Source organism: Narcine bancroftii, chromosome 13 (genome assembly GCF_036971445.1).
Source record: "Narcine bancroftii isolate sNarBan1 chromosome 13, sNarBan1.hap1, whole genome shotgun sequence".
Classification (NCBI taxonomy): domain Eukaryota; kingdom Metazoa; phylum Chordata; class Chondrichthyes; order Torpediniformes; family Narcinidae; genus Narcine; species Narcine bancroftii.
Window position 1 is genome coordinate 10,486,030 of NC_091481.1, and position 19,952 is coordinate 10,505,981.

General features: G+C 41.8%; 2 protein-coding genes across 20 annotated transcripts in view; one reads left to right on the forward strand and one right to left on the reverse strand.

The window, feature by feature from the left end:
• mest (mesoderm specific transcript) overlaps positions 1-9,832 on the reverse strand; it is a 366,224-nt gene extending 356,392 nt beyond the window's left edge. For 15 of the 17 annotated variants that reach the window (XR_011347788.1, XR_011347787.1, XR_011347796.1 and 12 more), the window contains exons 1-7: positions 5,828-5,894; positions 4,976-5,130; positions 2,477-2,556; positions 1,872-1,949; positions 1,495-1,631; positions 885-943; positions 739-779 (exon numbers count right to left, since the gene is read on the reverse strand). Coding sequence is in view for 2 of the 17 variants with exons in the window: in XM_069907806.1 (XP_069763907.1) it covers positions 739-779; positions 885-943; positions 1,495-1,631; positions 1,872-1,949; positions 2,477-2,556; positions 4,976-5,130; positions 5,828-5,862 (585 nt within the window). In the remaining 15 variants the exon portion in view is untranslated. The other 2 variants (XR_011347798.1, XR_011347794.1) reach the window with 2 other exon arrangements.
• Positions 9,833-9,885: 53 nt separating this feature from the next.
• cep41 (centrosomal protein 41) overlaps positions 9,886-19,952 on the forward strand; it is a 32,414-nt gene continuing 22,347 nt past the window's right edge. The window contains exons 1-2 of one of the 3 annotated variants that reach the window (XM_069907803.1): positions 9,886-10,052; positions 16,208-16,271. In XM_069907803.1, coding sequence (XP_069763904.1) covers positions 10,020-10,052; positions 16,208-16,271 — 97 coding nt within the window. In that variant the 5' untranslated portion in view covers positions 9,886-10,019. Of the gene's footprint in view, positions 10,053-11,203; positions 11,338-16,207; positions 16,272-19,952 lie in introns of those variants that run through there. The other 2 variants (XM_069907805.1, XM_069907804.1) reach the window with 2 other exon arrangements.

The following is a 19,952-nucleotide window of genomic DNA, read 5'->3' on the forward strand; positions in this document are numbered from 1 at the left end:
TTACCTGTTTATTCTCCCTAAAATTGAATTTTAAAAGTACTGCTTAAGAATCCGAAAATTTGGACCAACTCAATCCATGAGCAAGTCCAGATTTTAGGACTTTTACTGAATATGAGCGACTCTTGATTTTATCCACTTGGATCAACATGTACCACTTCACAATCCAGTTTTGAAGGTGAACATATAAACCACACGTGGCGAGTTCATTTCAACCATCCTGGCTGAACAGCCAAAATTGCCATATGTCCTCCTAGCTTTTCTCATCTTTGCTATCGTTTTACTTCCTGCTCTGTTGGTAATGCTTCAAAGACCCTAAGCCTAATTACACTGAATTTATATGCAGAAACAGGCCATTTAGTATAAATATCAATGAATGTCTTTACGGTCCAACTCTGTTCATTCATCAAATCCTACCAACATACAGTAAAATCCCAGTTATCTGAAATTCAAGCCACCAGCAAAGAAAAACGCAGAAAATAAGTAAGTTAAAAATACGAAAGTTTAAAATTGGCACCCCCAGTGGATAGTTCGCCAATCACACAATCTCAAGCAACCAGAAAATACATTTATCCATCATCTACCAATTCCCAAGGTGCCAGATACCAAGGATTTTACTGTATGCCCTCATCTCCCACATAGTTTTCTTGAAACTTATCTAAGGCACATTAAGTTCACTTTCCATCCTTTAGTTGGAAACCATTTTGAACAGATTCCATTATTTTTAAATATGGGTCTTACCTTCTGCAGAAATCTTGGGTGGTTTGTCTCTGGAAAAATTCCTGAAATTATGCAAGAGCAAGGTAAGCTATCAGCCATGAGAATTGCAATTAAAAAAAAAACAAATTTAATTAAAAAAAAAAAAAAATCACAAAATAGCTGAATACCTCCATTTGACAAACACAGGCTATTAATTATCAGATGTCCAGGATTACCATGTTCAGACCTAACACAAAGGAGAGATAAAAGTCAATTATTGCAACTGAAAAACTTCTAATGGGATTATGTGCAAAGCAGTTGCTAGCCTTAGGGTGCCCGTGGGTTCTGCAGACCAAAATCCTCTGGATGATTTTGACTAACAGCAATTAAGCTTCATCCATTTGTACAGAGGGTGCTAAATTACACTTTATTCGCCTGGTGCTTATGCTCAGCATTACAGGTCTGTCTCATCTTTTACCTTGTATTGGGTTAGCTGAACTCAAGCAAGATTGTCCCAGAGAAATTATGGAAATCATGCAAGATCTCATTCCTGATCATAATCTACCTGTTGAGAATGGGGTTGGATTGAAATCAAAGCATTTGAACAAGATATCCAATGTGTGAAAGAAGGCTCCAAACATAAATGAAGCATAATTTAACAAGAAATTCTTAAAATACAACTATTTAAAAGAAGTGAATTAATGCAAATTTTTTTTTTTTTTTTTTTTTAAATACAATCATCTTGCTGGGTTAGGATAGCACTTCTCTCCAAATGTCACTAATATTTCAAGTGATAACCTGTATAGCAGCTCCAGTGCAACCGTGTCTCCATAATCATGAGCCAGGATATTCATCTTCTGTTGAGCTAGGCCCAATTCTGATATTAGTCTCTGGACGATATCTGCCTGCTCAAAGATGGAGTATCTGTGCATTCTCTAGAGAAGAATAAATGGATCTTGGTGTCAGTTAACTTTACTAACAGTGACCATGTCAAAACATCTTATGTCACACATCGACCAATTTATTTGTTGTTTTTTTTTTAAATATCCATTACCAAATAGGCAACCATACTGTGTCAGTAGAAGATTAGAGCTTCAGAAAAAAGATTCCAAAGCTTCAGCAAAATAAATGATTGTTTGATACGAGACATTCCAATTCAAGAACCACATACTCACAGGTTTATCACTGAATCCAAAGCCAAGAAAATCTACTGCGATAACACGATTAAACCTTGACGTCAAGCCTTCCCAGATCTAAAAGAAAAAGGATGTTATAATCCCCTTAGTGCTCTACATTAATTTGCAAAATGCTTAGACTGCCTTGCAACACATTTTAACTATGAAAGAGAAAAATCACTCAATTAAATAAGTCACTCTGAATGCATTCTAGTTTACTTTGTATTTAAGTTTTAAAATATGTAAACTAGGTGAATATAATGGTAAATTGGTTTACAGAAGCAATTAGAAGAAGGGATCCTGGCTAATCTTAACCCATCCTGTTGGAGATACCAAAAATATGTATATCCAACTCAAGGGCAGCTGCCATCGTAGCAATTGCAGCAGAAAGATTCATAGTTCAAAATTCTGACTTTAGATACAGTAGTAGTTCCTTCATTCTTTTATTGAATTCAATTCATTTTCTCTCTGTGCATGTTCAATGTTTTTTTTTAAATTCGTAGCACAAGGCCTATTCTTTCAATTCTTCCACCCCATAATAAACTCCTGAAAAAGAGGTGGGGTGATTCTTGTTCAAATCCTCTAAATTTCTTACTCTGCCTTACCTTGTGCCAATCATAGCTTGATGTTGGAAAGCCATGCAAAAGTATCACCATATCAGAACTGCCAAGAGCACCCATGGAATCTGAAATAAAGGATAAAAAGAGGACGTTGAGACATTTTAAGGGGTATCTGATAATCAAGCAATTAAGGTAAATACAAGCAATTCAATAGCATTATTCAAAGATTAGTGGTTTGGGCCAATATTCCTCCCTGATCTAATACAATAAATGAATTTTGCAGTTTGTGGTATAACTGTGAATGAAAGTTATGCTCCTCCCCATGAAATAAATATAATAATTTAATCAGAGGCCACCATTCTTCATGAATTACATCTGGACTTGTCCAGATGGATGCAGCAATCTCTTCTTAAACAAAGACATTTTCCTCCATTCAATGGATATAGGTATTATTGGCAAGCCAAAATTTAACACTAGTCCCCAAATAACCTTAAAGTGAGTGATGACTGACTATTTGACAGGGGCATACCCTTGCCAACGTATCTTTCCATGGACTCGTACATGGCCAGACTGAAACCACCCACAAATTGGAGGATCTTCCATCTTCATACCCTCTAACTGGATGGCATTAACATTAACTGCTCCAGTTTCCGTTAAACCAGCAGGCCGCCCCCCCCCCACCCCCAATCAATCCCTGTCTCCTCTACCATAGCTCTGTCTCTCTCTTTCTCCTTTCCCCCAGTTCTGCACTCACAAAGTCAATCCCCCCCCCATCAATTCTCATCTTTCCCCTCTCCTGTCCTCCTATCCATAACCACATAACACCTTTGTCTGTTGGTATGTGCTCCTCCCCAGCCTTTTAATTCAGACACCTGCCCGCTTTATTCATACCGTGAAGAAGAGCTCAGGCCTTGTTTATCTTTACCTCCTATGGACCTGCTGAGTTCCTCCAGAACTTCTGGGTTTCACTTCAAATTAAAACTTCACAACATTTTGAGGATCACTAAGGCCCAGCAAGGTGTGAACAGCAGGTTTTCTGCCCCAATAGATAATAGTGGATCCAATGGACTTTTAAAACAATTCGATATTGAACTGTTTACGATCACATGCACAGACACAGTACAAAGCTTAGTTTTGCCTGCCAGAGACAGCTCACACAAATTCACCATGCTCCTGCATGCAAAAAGTTCACAGAAAATAGTAACAAGATTTAGCACAATAACTGTAATATTTAACGAACATTAGCATTAACATTACAATGAAAAATAACAGTGCTTTCCTGATGGGAATCTGACATGGTCATCACTCAAGTCATTCTTCATCAGCCCATGAGAGAATCATCAAAATATTTCCTTCGAACTACAGTACTTGCTTCACAAGTATTATGAATATTAACAGCTTTTCAGTCCAAATTTTTATTTAACTCTTTGAATTTAAATGTCTCATTTACAAGAATACAAATTCTCAGCTCCAGATTTTTAATATAGCTCTTTGCCTTATTAGTCCAATGTTATCAGACTCTTGAATTGCACTGTTTTCATAACTACCTTTTACTCTATTCCCTGTACTTTTTTTTGTATTTTCTCCATATCTTGCACTATTTGTCTATTATCACTCAACTCTTGCAATTGTTTATTTATTAGTTATTATTGCATTTGCTGCTGTACGAGTTAGATTACTTGAATAGCACACAAACCAAAGCTTCTCACTGATTTCCAATACACATGAAAAATAATTCCATTCAAGTCAATATAATTGTAAAATGGCTGCACCTTTCATCTCTCATTGAATGCCATTAAAATTCAGATACTTATATTTTTTTTTTTAATTTTCATGAAGATGGCTGCAATATAGGTTTTGAATCAGCATTCTAACTTAATGAGCAAGTAATTGCTGAGCTGGTGACCCAACTCACCTTTAAAGATATATCAGCTTAGCAGTTAAGTGGCTGCTAAACCTGATTAAACAGATTAGGTAGCCAAACTGCTTCGTCCAATTCTTCATCAGCCCATGAGAGAATCATCAAAATATTTCCTTCGAACTACAGTATGTTACAAGGACAAACTGCAATTTAATCAATGGGCCACTTTAAGATAAAATGCATAGAATCTAATGCATTTGCTGAGCTATGTGGTTTCCAAATACCTTATACATTTACAGATATAACCATAACACATCTTCTCATGCTTTTGAATGTTCATAATAGATGCGACAAAAATCTCACTTGAATTTTGCAGAGAGGTTATAGAATTGTACAGATGCTGTTGACCCACTGAGTTTTTCCCAGCAGTTTATTTTGTCATATTTCCAGATCTGATGTAGGGTATCCAACCAGAAATCTTTACCTTTGCACTTCCCACAAATGCAGCCTGATCTATTAAACATTTTTAGCTATTTCTGGTTTTCTTTCCAATTTCTAACATCTACTCTGGTTATTTTTAAATTTTCACCTGATTGGGAAAGTTTAGAGCTGTTGCAGCCCATTCAAGCACTCTTTTGATTAATCTGGAATTACTGACCTCATTTACACGATATACAGCTCACCTCTGTAAAATATGCGGTAGTCTTTGAAGGTGAAGAATGCTCCAGCTGATCTCCATGAATAAAGGGATGGTGAGAGAATAGGTGGAGGAAGGTGAAGGTAGACAGCTATTAGTGGTGCAGCAAGAAGTGCGACTTGGATCCACCACTCTTTCATCCTTAAAAGAAATAGCAAACTTTCACACCAAACTTTACTCCAGTTCTAGAATTTCTTTGCAGATGGACAGACATGAAAACTAGGTAGATACAAGTTAAGAGAACATAGCAGAGGGTGGGGGGGGAGGGGGGAGGATTACAAGCATATTGCAGTCAGCAATACGAGACCAAAACTTCTGCCCTCTGCAGGCAAAGCTTTCCAATATTATTGCCACATTATGATTTAACTTTAAAACATCACCTCGAAAGGAAACCTGTTTATGAACACAAAGAGCAGGCTCAGTTCTGACACTCTAGCATTCAGAAGTTTGAAATCTCCTTTCACAAATGGTTAGCAAAGAGCGATGCACCAACAGCCCGAGTGTTATTCGCTTGCCACACTGCTTGCAGTCCCTACCAATCGCCGTCAACCCTTAATATAGTTTAACATCACTCAATATAATCTGTGATAACTTTAGACACGTCTGCAAACTTTCCTGTTTAACTGTGATAAATTTACTCCTGTTTTTTTTTACAAAAGTTCAAAAACAAAGTCTAACAAAATTGAAGCAAATGGAAATGTTTAGCTTCCGAAATATGAATGGATTTAGCTACAATAGTATTTACTTGTTTAAACGTAGAAGTTGGAAGTATTGAGAGGTTCACTTCCTGCGCCACAGACAACTATCACAGCGGTAATAGGTACGAAACGCTACTAACCTGCACTCAGGTGAGATCTCATATTTAATTCCCATCGACACCTGAGGACACTTTCGTGTCCGGGTCGCATCGTCACTCCCACTCGCCTCGCCCCGCCTCCTTGCCCACCCCCTGAGCCGACCTGATGATGTAAATCGCCCCCTACTGGCCGGGAACTGACTGGAATCTTGCATTAGAGCGAGAACCTTTTTTTTAATTCGAAAATAACCCCCCAGGAAGCCATTTGTTGACAAAAAAAAGGCAACTCTTTATATAAATAGAAACACGAGAACAAAATAAACTTCAATTTTCGTGTTCCGGGGCTTGTCTAGCTAAATGAACGGAACCTGAATCGTTGATTCTATTTCTCTTCCCCCAGATGCGACCTGCCTGTGATTATATAATTGATTTCGTATGATTTATACCAAATCATAACATTTCTTCTATTTCTGACTCCTGATGAATGTTTACTACAACACCTAAGAGCATTGTTCAATTGGTTGTAAGAGGTTCAAAGCCATTCAGAAAATGTAAAAGGCTATGTGTAAATTATTTTTATTTTTCAACATATTTGTTTTAATTTAGGATCATAATAATCCACTGCACATATATTAAAAAGTTCATGATGCTCCTTAACATCAATGTCCTGCAAGTTTGTCCTTACTGTACTTATTATAAATTCATCATTCATGAACGCAAACCCAAATACTATACCATAAGACATGGGAGCAGAAATAGCTTATTCAGCCCTTCAAGTCTGCCCCGCCATTTAATCGTGAGTTGATCAATGTTCCCATACAGCCCCACAGCCCGGCCTTCTCCCCATAACCTTTGAGGCCCTGGCTAATCAAGAACCTATGACCTAGCCTCCACAACCACCTGTGACAACAAATTCCACAGATTCACCACTGGCTAAAGAAATTCCTCTGTATCTGACCTCAGTGGACACTCTTCAATTCTGAAGTTGTACCCTCTTGTCATAGACTCTCCCATGATGAAAAACAAAATTTCTACAGTTACTCTGTCATGCCTTTCAACATTCAAAATGTTTCTATGAGGTTCCCCCCCCCCCCCCTCATTTTCCTAAATTCCAACAAGTACAGACCAAGAGCTTTCAAATATTCTTCATATAACCCTTTTGTTCCCAGAATCATCCTTGTGAACCTTTTATGAACCATCTCTAACATCAGCACATCCTTTCTTAAATGAGAATCCCAAAACTGCTCACAAAACTCCAAGTTAGGTCTCACCAGTGCCTTGTAAAGCTTCAACATCACATCCCTGCTCTTGTATTCTATTTCTCTTGAAATAAGTACCAGCATTGCATTTTCTGCCTTCATTGCCAACTCAACATGGAAGTTTACCTTCGGGGTATCCTGTCCAAGAACTCTCAAGTCCCTTTGCATCTGGGAATTTTCAATTTTCTCCCCATTTGAAAAATAGTCTGTCTGTTTATTTATTTTACCAAAGTGCATGAATATACACTTTCTGACAATGCATTTAATTTGCCACTTCTCTGCCCATCTTAGTCCTTCTGCAGCCTTCCTATTTCCTCAACACTACTGGCTGCTCCACCTACCTTTGTATAATACCACTCTAACTCCATCCACAACTAATACACACTAATGTTTGTAGGCAGATCTCAAACAATGACAAGATGGTGTACAGATAGGAGAGAGAGAGTCTAATGACATGGTGTCAAGATAAAAACCCCTTCTTCAAAATCAACAAAACAAAGCAGCTGGTCAACACACAGAATTGTGACAGGACTCAGCAGGTCAGGCAGTATCCAGGGAAGGCAAGAAACTGGTCACTGATTTCAGGAAGCAAGGTGGTGTGCAAACCCCAACAGTATCAATAGTACTGAGGGAGGGGATGGTAGAGAACTTTAGTTTTAGGTGTACATTTCACCAACAATCAGTTTTGGTCCAACTAACAGTGCTATTTTTGCACTGTTTTAATAGATTTATTTTCTCCATAACAGTGCACTCTGCACTTTTGTTTTAATTTGTGCTATTTGTTGTATTTAGGAGATGATAACTTACCTGGAAAGGATTCAAATCTTTGACTGTAATTTCAGTATACACGAGCACAGAATCAGGCCCTATAGACTATCTCTAACCTCATCACCTCTGGTCACCTCCCTCCCACAGCCTTCAACCTCACACACAGCCTGATTCTATCTCTTATCCAAGGCAGACTTTTGTGTTTTACTCCTTCAGTCTATTGACTCCATGCTGATCATTAACTGCCCATATACACTGATACCATATTAATTCCCATTTTTCATTGTCCCCTTTGTCTCATCAACTCCCACCATCCCCAAATCTACCATTCACTTCCACATTAGGGACAATTATCTGACTAATCGACATATCTTTCGAATGGGAATTAAAACCAGACCCAGAGGAAGCACATGCAGCCACAGAGAGAACTTGCAAAATGCACAGACAAGCACTTGATCCTGGTCCCTGATGGTGTGTGGTTGTAAATCTTTTACCAGTGCCATTGTGCTGCCCATGTACCCATAGCTCTGGTTAATTTTCCAGGCATCTTATATTGATCCTTGTATTAGGAGAGACTAGATAGGTTGGATTGGTTTTCCTAGAAGAGTAGGCTTGGCAAAGAAAGGAAAAAAAGATTACAAGGGTCAATAGATAGTTGGGTAGATAGTAACAAAATTATCCCATAGTTGAGGTATCTGAGACCAGAAAGATTAGGAGAGGAGAAAGGGGTTTAGAGGGGATTGGATGAAGTTTTTTTTTACAAATAAATGATGGATCCAAATTAAGTTCAATTCCTGAGAAGATAGTTGAGGCCAATACATAGTGGACTACAGACCTCATGCAGGTAAATGGCATTCATATAAATTGGCAGACAGAAATGCTGGAGGAACTCAGCCAGTCTTGCAGTGTGCATAGGAGGTAAAGATATATTACCAATGTTTCAGGCCTGACCTTTCTTTGAGGTATAAGCAAAAAGCAGGCAGGTATCTTAATTAAAGACTAGAGATTAGGGGGTAAGAATGGAAGGGAGGAGTCCAGACCAACAGCCAAAAGGTATGATGAGGAAAGGTGAGAAGTGATTTTGTGAAAGGAGATAGAAGGCAAAGGGAGGAGAGATCAAGATAGTGACAGAACTAGAGGGAAGGAGACAGGAAAGAAGGAGGAGCGGGTTAACAGAAACCAGAAGTGAATGTTAATGCCATCCAGTTGGAAGGTGCCCAGATGGAAGATGAGGTGTGGTTCATCCAGTTTGCAGGTGGTCTCAGTCTGGCAGTGTATGAGACCATAGATAGACACGTCAGCAAGAGAATGAGAATTGAAATGGGTGCCCACTGGGAGACCCACTCTATTGTGGTAGAGAGAGGCAAGGTGCTCAACAAACTGATCTCCAAGACTGCCCCAGTCTTTCCAATGTACAGGAGACCTTTGGGACTCCATCTCTTTTCACAGAGCCCAAATCAATTCTCACTTCTCCTCTTATCATATCCATTTAGTACCATTAGTTGGTCTGGACTCGTCCCCCTGCCAGTCGTGAGACTGGCTGAGTGCCTCCAGTTTTTTTTTGCTACCATCACGGTGTCTCACTTCATATAAATTGGATCTGATGGTCATGGCCCAATGCCCTATTTCTGACTTTACAGCGTGCATAAAAAGCAAGGATATGTGGCCAACGTTTCAGGCCTGAGCCCTTCTTGAAGGAATGAGGAGAATGAGTCAGAAACAGGAGGATCTGATCAGGGAAGAGATCCTGCCTGTGTGCAGCATGACTCCAACAGCCCAATCTCGAAAGCACCACGAGGCGATTTTTTTTCCCCCCAACTGTAGTTTCAACAAATAACGAAATCATGACTCATTTCCTTCCAATCCGACGCAATGCAGCAATATTACAGTTTTAAATTAATGAAATTTAAAATAATCCTCACTGGGGGAAACCACGCCTTTCTGCCAATGTCGCCGGCCGTTTCCACGGCAACCGCCGCCGACCGCTCGCCTTTCTATCCTTCTCCCAGCAGCACCAACCCGCCTCACCTCGCAACAAACAGCTCTCTCATTGGCCACTTTCAAAGGCATGAACCAATCGTGAAGATGTTTGAATATCAGCGACGGTTGGGTTTTTGGGGGATGGATTTTCCACCCCCCCCCCCAATCCCAAACCCCCACCAAGTTGATTGATTTGAGTTTCAAAGTCGAGGGCGAGAATTAGAACTATGTCACTGAAGAGTTCGATCGGGAATCCTGAGGTAAGCGAGGATGATGGTAATAGTGGGTTTTATTCTCAAACTCGTGGCTCAAGGTTCCCGATCTCTGGTGGTTGCTGTCGTCTGTCAACGCCCTGACCCTCGCCCTGGGATGTCACTGGGTGCGAGCAGGGTCGGAACGTTGTTGGGGGGGACATCATCTTCATCCCCCCCTCCTCCTCCCCGCTCCGTGGCTGCGCATGCGCCTTGTATCAGGAGCCGCTGCCACCTCCCATCACCATCCGCCTGTTCTTTCCCAGCTTTCAGATTTCTTGACAAGAGTACAAACACGATGTCACATACCACTCTGAGATATGTTGACTGAGAGTGATGCAGAATTGGTAATGCAAAAAATATAGAACTGTACACAGGGTACACATGTAAACAAATAAAGAACTGTAAACAGGCAACGAATGCAAATAAACCACTGTGCAATATCGAAAGAATTTAAAAAAAAAACAATGAAGTGGACAAATTCTTAAATGAATCCCTGATTAAGTTTGATGTTGACGAGTCTGATGGTGGAAGAGTAGCTGTTCCTGAACCTGCTGGTGCCAGTCTTGTGGCACCTTTTACTCTTTCCTGATGGCAGCTGCGAGAGGACAGAACGTGTGCTGGGTGGTGATGATTGCTGCGTTCCCTGTAGGTGTTTTCGATAGTGGGGAGGGCTTTGCTTGTGATGTCCTGTCCCTTACCTTTTGCAGGGCTTTAAGCTCAAGTCACCTTTATTTGACGTTCATAATATACATTGCACAGTAAAGATGAGATAGTGTTTCTCCAGGACCATGGTGCAGACTCACATAAATAGAAGTTAAAATATTAAGACATATACAATAGTCTACGGTACACAATCCACATATATTCTGGGAATTCAGGAGCCAGATGGCTTGGGGGGAAAAAAAATAATTGAAGGTCCGAGTTCTACAGTACCTCCTACCAGATGGCAAAAGGGAGAAAAGTTTACATGAGAAGTATGTAAAGTCCTTCACAATGTTTATTGCTTTCTGTGTGCATTGTGTGTTGTAGATATCCATCGTGGTAGGAAGAGAGCTCCTTCCCGCCCCCAATGATCTTTTCTGCTGACTTCACTATCCTCTGCAAGCTTTTACAGTCTGAGGTGGTACAGCTTCCAAACCAGGCAGTGATGCAATTGCTGAGAATGCTCTCAATTCATCCTCTGCAGAATGTAGTGAGGATGGAGGGTGAGAGATGAACTTTCCTCAGCCTTCGCAGGAAGTAGAGGCACTGCGGGGTTCTCTTGGCTATGATGCTGGTATTAAAGGACCAGGTGAGATTCTCCGCCAAGTGCAAACCAAGGAACTTGATACTCTTGATGACCTCAATGGTAGAGCTGTCAGTGGTCAGCAGGGAGTGATTCCCCCAGGGCCTCCTGAAGTCAACAACTATCTCTTTTGTTTTATTAACATTCAGAGATAGGTTGTTGGCTCTGCAGCAGTCTGTTAACGACTGTACCTCATCTCTGTACGCTAACTATCATTCCCACCACGTCGTATCATCAGTGAACTTGATGATGTGGTTCAAGCTGTGTTTTGCTGCACAATCATGAGTCAGCAGAGAGAACAGCAGGGGACTAAGCTTACCGCCCTCAGGGACTCTGTGCTCAGTGGGATGGTATTGGAAGTGTGGTTTCCAATCCAGACTGCCTGAGGTCTCCCTGACAGGAAGTCAAGAATCCAATTGCAGAGGGAGCAGCAGGCTCAACTTCCCTATCAGGTACTGAGGTATGATTCTGTTGAATGCCGAACTGAAGTCATTAAACAGCATTCGAACGTACGTGTCCTTATTTTCCAGGTGGGTGAGGGCTAGATGGAAGGCAGTGGCAATGGCATCATCCAAAGAACTGTTGGATCTGCATGCGAACTGCAGGGGTTCAGTGACGGGGGCAGCAGGAGCTTGATGTGCCCATGACAAGCCTCTCAAAGCACTTCATGATGGTAGATGTGAGTGCGACAAGGCAGTAGTCCTTGAGGCAGGACACAGATGACTTCTTCGGCACAGGGTCAATGTGTCAGCTTTGAAGCACGTTGGGACCACACCACTTCTCAGGCAGATGTCAAAGATGTCAGTGAGAACATCTGCCAGCTGAGCTCTCTGCCGGGAATGTTATCCAGTCCGGCAGTTTTCCATGGGTTGACTTTGCCTAACACTTCTCACATCAGCCACTGTAAGACACAGCACCTAATCATTTGAACAGGTGGTCTTCTTTGCTGCCACATTTTATTTGCCTCAAAACACATGTAGAAGTTGTTCAGTGCATCTAGCAGGGAGGCATCACCAGCACAGGCAGATGGTGTAGTCTTGTGGTTGGTGATATCTTGGATGCCCTTCCAAATGTGTTACATGTCCTTGCTGTCCAGGAGTGACTATGAGTGCACTGGGCATGCACACGCTTTGCTTTCCTGTTGGCCTTGGACAGATTGGCTCTTGCAATAGCAAGGGCTACCTTGTCATCTGCTCTGAAGGCAGAGTCTTGGTTCCTCAGCAATCATCCATGGTTTCTGATTAGAGCAAATAATGATGGTCTTGGGCACAGTGACATCATCAGTACACTTAGTAATGTTGCTGGTCACTGATGCCATATTCTCCCCCAGATTGATGTTCAGGGATATTGGCTGTGATGCCAAATAACATCAGCTACAAATTTGTCCACGATACCATGTAGTTGGTTGTATAAAGAAATGTGATGAGTCAGCATACACGAGGGAGATTGAAAACTTGGCTGAATGGTGCACCACCAACAACCTTGCACTCAATGTCACCAAAATTAAGGAGTTGATTGTTGACTTCAGGAAGGGAAAGCCAGAGGTGTACAATCCAGTGATTATTGGAGGATCAGAGGTGGAGAGGGTGAGCAAATTTAAGTTCTTGAGAGTCACTATCTTGGAAGATCTTTCCTGGACTGAACACACTAAAAGCCTCATGAAAGCATGTCAGCACCTCTATTTCCTTTGGTTTGGTATGACACCAGAAACCCTGGCAAATATCTACAGATGTGTGCTGACCAGCTGCATCACGTTCTGGTATGAGGACACCAACATCCCTGAGCATAAAGCCCTACAAAACCCCAGAACATCAGAGGCAAAACCCTCCCCATCATCGAGAACATCTAAGGGGAAAGCTGCTGTCGGAGAGTAGCAGTAATCATCAAGGATCCACATCACCCAGCACATGCTCTGTTCTCGCTGCTACCATCAGGAAAAAGGTATAGGTGCCACAAGACTCACATGACCAGGTTCAGGAACAGCTGCTACCCCTCCACCATCAGACTCTTCAACAATAAACTCAATTAGGGACTTATTTAAGGACTCTTTTGCATTTTGATTTTTAAAAAATCTCTGTATTGCACATTTTATTTACATTTCTTTCAGGTAGACCCCTACTTATGATGGGGTTTCATTCGCATCGTAAAGTGAAATTATCATAAGTTGTGGTCTACTTGTTTACATGTGTACATTATGTATATTTTTTTTGCATTAAAAATAAGTGGTAATTCTACCTCCCCTTCAGGAAGAAGAATCTCAGGATTGTATGTGATGTCATGTATGTACCAAATAAATCTGAATCTAGCAACTTTGTCTTAATCACTCATGGTTTTGCATTCTTTGCCCTCCTACCTTCAGTCCTTTGAGACACGTGTGCTCTCCGCTCTTGCCTCATCTTCCCATGCCCCTGTATACCACTATCCTGAATGCGTACAACACTCAGTCTGTGTCAATTGTCATGTGCCCATCTATACTAATATCACTTGGCTTGAAGTCTTATTAATGTTCTGGTGAGAGTTGGTGTGTAGTTGAAATCTCTGGCTGTCCCCTCTAAACCACTTAACCCTTTGTCCTTTTGTTTTCGACCCTTCTGGGGAAAGGGTTTCCTACTTTACACCCTATTTATGTTTCATAATTGTGTATATATCAGACATCCTCTGCTGGAAGGAAACCAAACCCAAACTGTTCAAACCTCATTGAAGTGCTGCATCCCAGGTATCATATCCTTCATGAAGTATGTTGACCAGAATTGTTCACAGTATTCCACATGTGGCCTAACTAATGTTTGATAAAGTTATACAACCTCCTTGATGTGGTATTTTTTTTACCCCGAATACTGAATGCAAGTATGCTGTAAGATTTCTACACTGCCTGATTTACATGTGCTGGCAGAGACCAGAATCCCTTTGTTCATCAGTACTCATGGGTGCATACTATTTCATTGTGTACGTCTTCCAAACTGAAAGTTCATTACCTCACACTTGTTAGGATTAAATTACATGTACATACCATTACTATGTCCCCTCTTACTGACTGATTAGTTTCTGTTTCCTAAAATTATTTGCCTTATTATAAACAAATACCACTGATTTTGTGTCCTCTGCAAACCTAATCAGACCACCAACATTCACAATCAAATTATTAATGTGTATAATATTAAGATTCTTACAGTGGTACAGTTGAAAGAGATGGTGCCTCATAGCTCCAGTAACTTGTGTTTGAACCTGTGTAGAATATGTATGTTATTGCTTTGACTGCATGATTTTCCTCCAAGTGCTCCAATTGCCTACATCCCAAGATATATGAGTAGAAGGTTAATTGACCATTGTAAATTGCCCCTTGTGTAGGTGAGTGGTATAATCTGAGGTGGGAGGTGGGGTGCTGCTGATAAGAATATGATGAGTATAAAGGTTTGTTTATTTGTCACAAAATACCTAGTACCATGAGATGGGTTCTTCAAACAGACTAACATGTTATCTATTTAAAGAGCATCATTTACAGAATATAGGATTGCAATGAAAAGAAAGATCAACTTGCACCAAGCAAGGGCCGTGTGATAGCCCTGTTAAAAGGCTTCATTCAAGAGCCTAATGACTGCAGGGAAGAAATTTTCTCTAAGCCTTTGGTGTGTGCTTTCACACTCTTAATCCTTCTCCCCATTGAGAGGTGAGCGTGTCTGGGGTGTGATGGGTTGGCTGCCTTTCCTATGCAGCAAGAGGTGTAGATGGAGTCATGGAGGGGAGGGAAGTTTGCATGCTTTGAGCAGAACTGCTCCCATCCCACATTGTGATGCATCCAGTAAGTATGCTTTCGATGGAGCACAGGTAGAAGTTCGTAATGTAAAAATGGGTGTGATAATTTGCATTGACCTGATGAACTAAAGGGCTTATTTCTGTGCTGCATCTTTATTTGACCTTGTGGTGCAACATTGATCACAGGCTTGCTTCTTGCTTGTATAAACAACCTTCCACCATCACTCTCTGCCTTCTATTACCAAGTTGAATTTGGATCCTATCAGCTTTAATCTTCTGTTCCAATTCCAGACAAAAGCCTTACTAAAGTCTATAGAGGCTACATTAATCACTCTGTCCTCACCAATACATTTTGTTACTAGAGTAACACCCCCGGTATCTGGATTGGTAGGTGCTGGATAAGTGAATTTGCCAATTGCTTGAGATTGCATGTTGTGTGATCGGCGAACTGACTGCTGAGGTGGGGAGGTTGGGGACACCTGTTTTAAGCTTACATATTTTTTATCTATTTATTTTCCACTTTTTTTTTTGCCGGTTGCTTGAATTCAAGATAACGGGGATTTTTACTGTATTTTGAAAATGTAATTCAAATTGGTCAGGCCGGATCTCACCACCAACAAAACTTGAAAATCTTTACTTGGTAGATCAGGTAGCATCTATGGAGGGAGAGTTAGATTAGTCATAACCTTCGTTTTTCCCACCACCTCACCCCCCCTCCCCCCGCCAGTTGTTCCCAGGTTATCACAGACTTGTGATAACCTGGCTTAAATTTTTGTTCTTGAATAAAGACCCTGCTCCTTAATACATGTCACTACACCCCTGTCTTCCCAATCCTTTTCCCACTCTTTCAGCTCTTGATCCCTTGTTCTTGTGACCCTGTTCTTTGCCCTTTACACCAGTCTTCCCTCCCTTCTCCTTCCTCCATGATTTTTGAGCCATATCTTCCTCCCTACAACTTGCTTTCCTTCTTTACAATTTCCTGCTCCTCTAGTGCCAAGAACTTTGTATCCAGCTCTTCATCTGGACGTAATTCTTTGTAGTTTTATAATGTAGCTCAAAGTCTACACATGTAATTTTGTCTTTTTGTATTTATATTGTTATTATTTTTGTCCTCTCTCTGTAGTTTCTAAAGAAAAGAGTTGTACCAAATCCAAAATACAGATACGTCCAATCACGGATTGATACCGGTAAAGTGACTGAATTCTTACAATAATATATAATCTTAAGGAAAAGATTATAATTTCTCAAAATAAATAACTTGTGCAGCAACAAATCATTTTCATCTTTAAAGTGGCAAAACCATCCCCAAGATGCTTCACAGAAGCTTTGCCAAAAAGAGAAAATGATGTTAAGTAATTTAAGGGTTTTTTGCATCACATAATGAATATAATGGTCGATAATGAATATTTGTGGAAAAGCATAAAGTTGGATAGAGAGACTAGAGGAATTTAGTGAAGGAATTCCACACAGGGTTTTCATAACTGAATCGACATCTGCCAATAGGGGAAAGCTTAAAATGAAGTTTTTTACTAAGTCCATAATTGTGGGGACCAAGGATATTCTTGGAGGGAATAGATAGGAGTCCATTGCTGAACAAGACCATGGATGAATTTTAAAATGAGAATAATGGTTTTAAATGTGTGTGTGTTTTATCCACAAGCAGTGGCGGATTAACTACCACCCGGGCCCTTAGGCTGAGCTTTAGTAAGGCCCCTCGACCTTGCCCCCTCCCCCAGGTGATGCCCTCCCCTCACATATTCTAAATTTATCCACCCAGGGTGAGCGTGTGTATGCTGTGCTCAGCAAATCCAGGATAAAATTGATGGGCCAGGTGGCTTTAGCCCAGTGGAGAGGAGTGCATGAGGAGGGGAGGGGTTGGGGTGGTAGTGGGGTGTCTTGGTGCTGGATGCTGATGGGGACCTCATTGCTTGGCTCTGACACAAGACTGCATTTGGGGAAGTTTGTCTGGTCCCTGTTCAGCTCTCTCATGCGCAACCCCCCCTGGCTTGTACTAGCCACAGCCAGCTGCCCTGCCTTTCAACCATTTACAGCGACCATTGCATTTTGCAAACTCTGTGTACAATTTCCAGAAACTGTTCTGTCGTTCATAATTTAAACAGCATGAATAATTAAAGTGATGACTTACTCCGCTCCCATGGCAGAGAGTCCAAGGTTAATTGAATCAGTTGTCCCTGACTTTTCCGTGAGTGACACTGGCGTGAGCCGAGCTCAGCTGCAGGAGGCAGACCTCAGACTCGCGCGCGCTTTTACAAACACGAGCATTGATTGACGGGAGGCATTGGGACCAGCAGAGCCCGAATTGAAAGATGGGACCGAGACCCCGCTGCTGATTGGATGAATGTGGTACTTCCACGACCGCGAGGCTCGAGCCTTGATTGAGTGACGAGTTCGATTATACTATACTACATTGTATAAAGTTGTACCAGTACTACATCCATAATAAAATATCATGTGATGATCCTCCAATTTGCAGGTAGCCTCAGTTTGGCAGTGCACAAGGCCATGGATAGACATGCCAGTGTGGAAATAGTGTGTGTAATTAAAATAGTTGGCCACTGGAAGGACCCTTTTATTACAGCAGACAGAGCAAAGGTGCTCGATGAAATAATCTCCCAGTCCCTCCAATATAGAAGAGGCTGGAACAGGAGCACCTGATGCAGTAGATAACCCATAGAGATTCATGACCTGATGCAGTAGATAACCCATAGAGATTCATGAGTTAAGCATTGTTTCACTTGGAAGGACTGCTTAGGGCCTTGAATGGTGGTGAAAGAGGTGGTGTGGGTGCAAGTCTAGCATTTCTTTCGGTCACAGAGGTAAGTACCAAGGAGGATGAGTCGTCGAGGAGTCCTGGAGGTACAATCTAGTGGTGGAAATTATGGATGCAGAGGCTGGTGGGGTGGTAGGTGAGGAGAAGGGTAATCCTGTCCTTGTTGCATCTTGAGGTGGAGGGGCCAGGGGAGATGTGAAGGAAATAGGGAAGATGCAGGTATGAGTTGAGTTGATGGCAGTGGAGGGGAAGCCACATTTTTTGAAGAAGGAGGTTATCTCAGATGTTCTGGAAGAGAAGGCCTTGTCCTAGGAGATAATGCACCGGAGGCAGAGGAATTGAGAGAAATGTGATGAGTGTGATTTTATCAAAATGGTAAACGCACAAGTGTTGGTGGACAGTGTAGTAACCCTGTCAGGCTATAGACCAGATGCAGATTGTTTCAAGTTGCTAAGTTAAACATGGCATTGAAGAAGGAATTGGATATATTCTTCATGTAATTATGAATATATGGAAAAAGTTGACATATGGATTTGTTACTGGTGGTTCTTGTAACAATGTAGGTCTTCCAAAAGCACACCGAGAAATTATTCTCCTTTGGTATTGTATTTTGTATGCTTCTGCTGTACAGGACAAAAGTATGTGTTGAAAGCCAGTAAATAGCATGTTATCTTCTTTGGCTTGGCTTCGCGGACGAAGATTTATGGAGGGGGTAAAAAGTCCACGTCAGCTGCAGGCTCGTTTGTGGCTGACAAGTCCGATGCGGGACAGGCAGACACGATTGCAGCGGTTGCAGGGGAAAATTGGTTGGTTGGGGTTGGGTGTTGGGTTTTTCCTCCTTTGCCTTTTGTCAGTGAGGTGGGCTCTGCGGTCTTCTTCAAAGGAGGTTGCTGCCCGCCAAACTGTGAGGCGCCAAGATGCACGGTTTGAGGCGTTATCAGCCCACTGGCGGTGGTCAATGTGGCAGGCACCAAGAGATTTCTTTAGGCAGTCCTTGTACCTTTTCTTTGGTGCACCTCTGTCACGGTGGCCAGTGGAGAGCTCGCCATATAACACGATCTTGGGAAGGCGATGGTCCTCCATTCTGGAGACGTGACCCATCCAGCGCAGCTGGATCTTCAGCAGCATGGACTCGATGCTGTCGACCTCTGCCATCTCGAGTACTTCGACGTTAGGGATGTAAGCGCTCCAATGGATGTTGAGGATGGAGCGGAGACAACGCTGGTGGAAGCGTTCTAGGAGCCGTAGGTGATGCCGGTAGAGGACCCATGATTCGGAGCCGAACAGGAGTGTGGGTATGACAACGGCTCTGTATACGCTTATCTTTGTGAGGTTTTTCAGTTGGTTGTTTTTCCAGACTCTTTTGTGTAGTCTTCCAAAGGCGCTATTTGCCTTGGCGAGTCTGTTGTCTATCTCATTGTCGATCCTTGCATCTGATGAAATGGTGCAGCCGAGATAGGTAAACTGGTTGACCGTTTTGAGTTTTGTGTGCCCGATGGAGATGTGGGGGGGCTGGTAATCATGGTGGGGAGCTGGCTGATGGAAGTCGGCCTGAATAGCATGTTATAGAGTTACAAGAAACTACAGATGTTGGAATTTGGAGCGCAAAACTAGCTTCTTGAAGAACTCAGCATCTGTGGAGGCTCAGGAATGGTTGACAGTTTTGCCCACTCAATCAACCAAAGAACAAATATCCTCTTGGCATGTCCTCTCATTTTTTTAAATATATCATCATCAAACATTGGATACTTTATACTCTGACACCTCCTTTAAATCATCAGTGTTGATGATGAATAATTGAACCCCACAAACTGATCCCAGTGTACTCCACTAGCTGGAAGAGTTTTGTTTGTATAATAGGAGTAAAACACAAAAATATGCAGACACCAAGTTGAAGTAAAAACACACAAAGCTGGAGAAACTCAGCAAGTCAAGCAGTGTCCTCTATAAAGCAAAAGTAAAAATACATAATTGATGTTTCTGGCTTGAGCCCTTCCACAATGTATGGGAAAATGTCAGTAGGCATCTGGGGGGAAAAAAAGAGTAGGGGGAAAGGATGGTCACAAGGCAGGAGGTG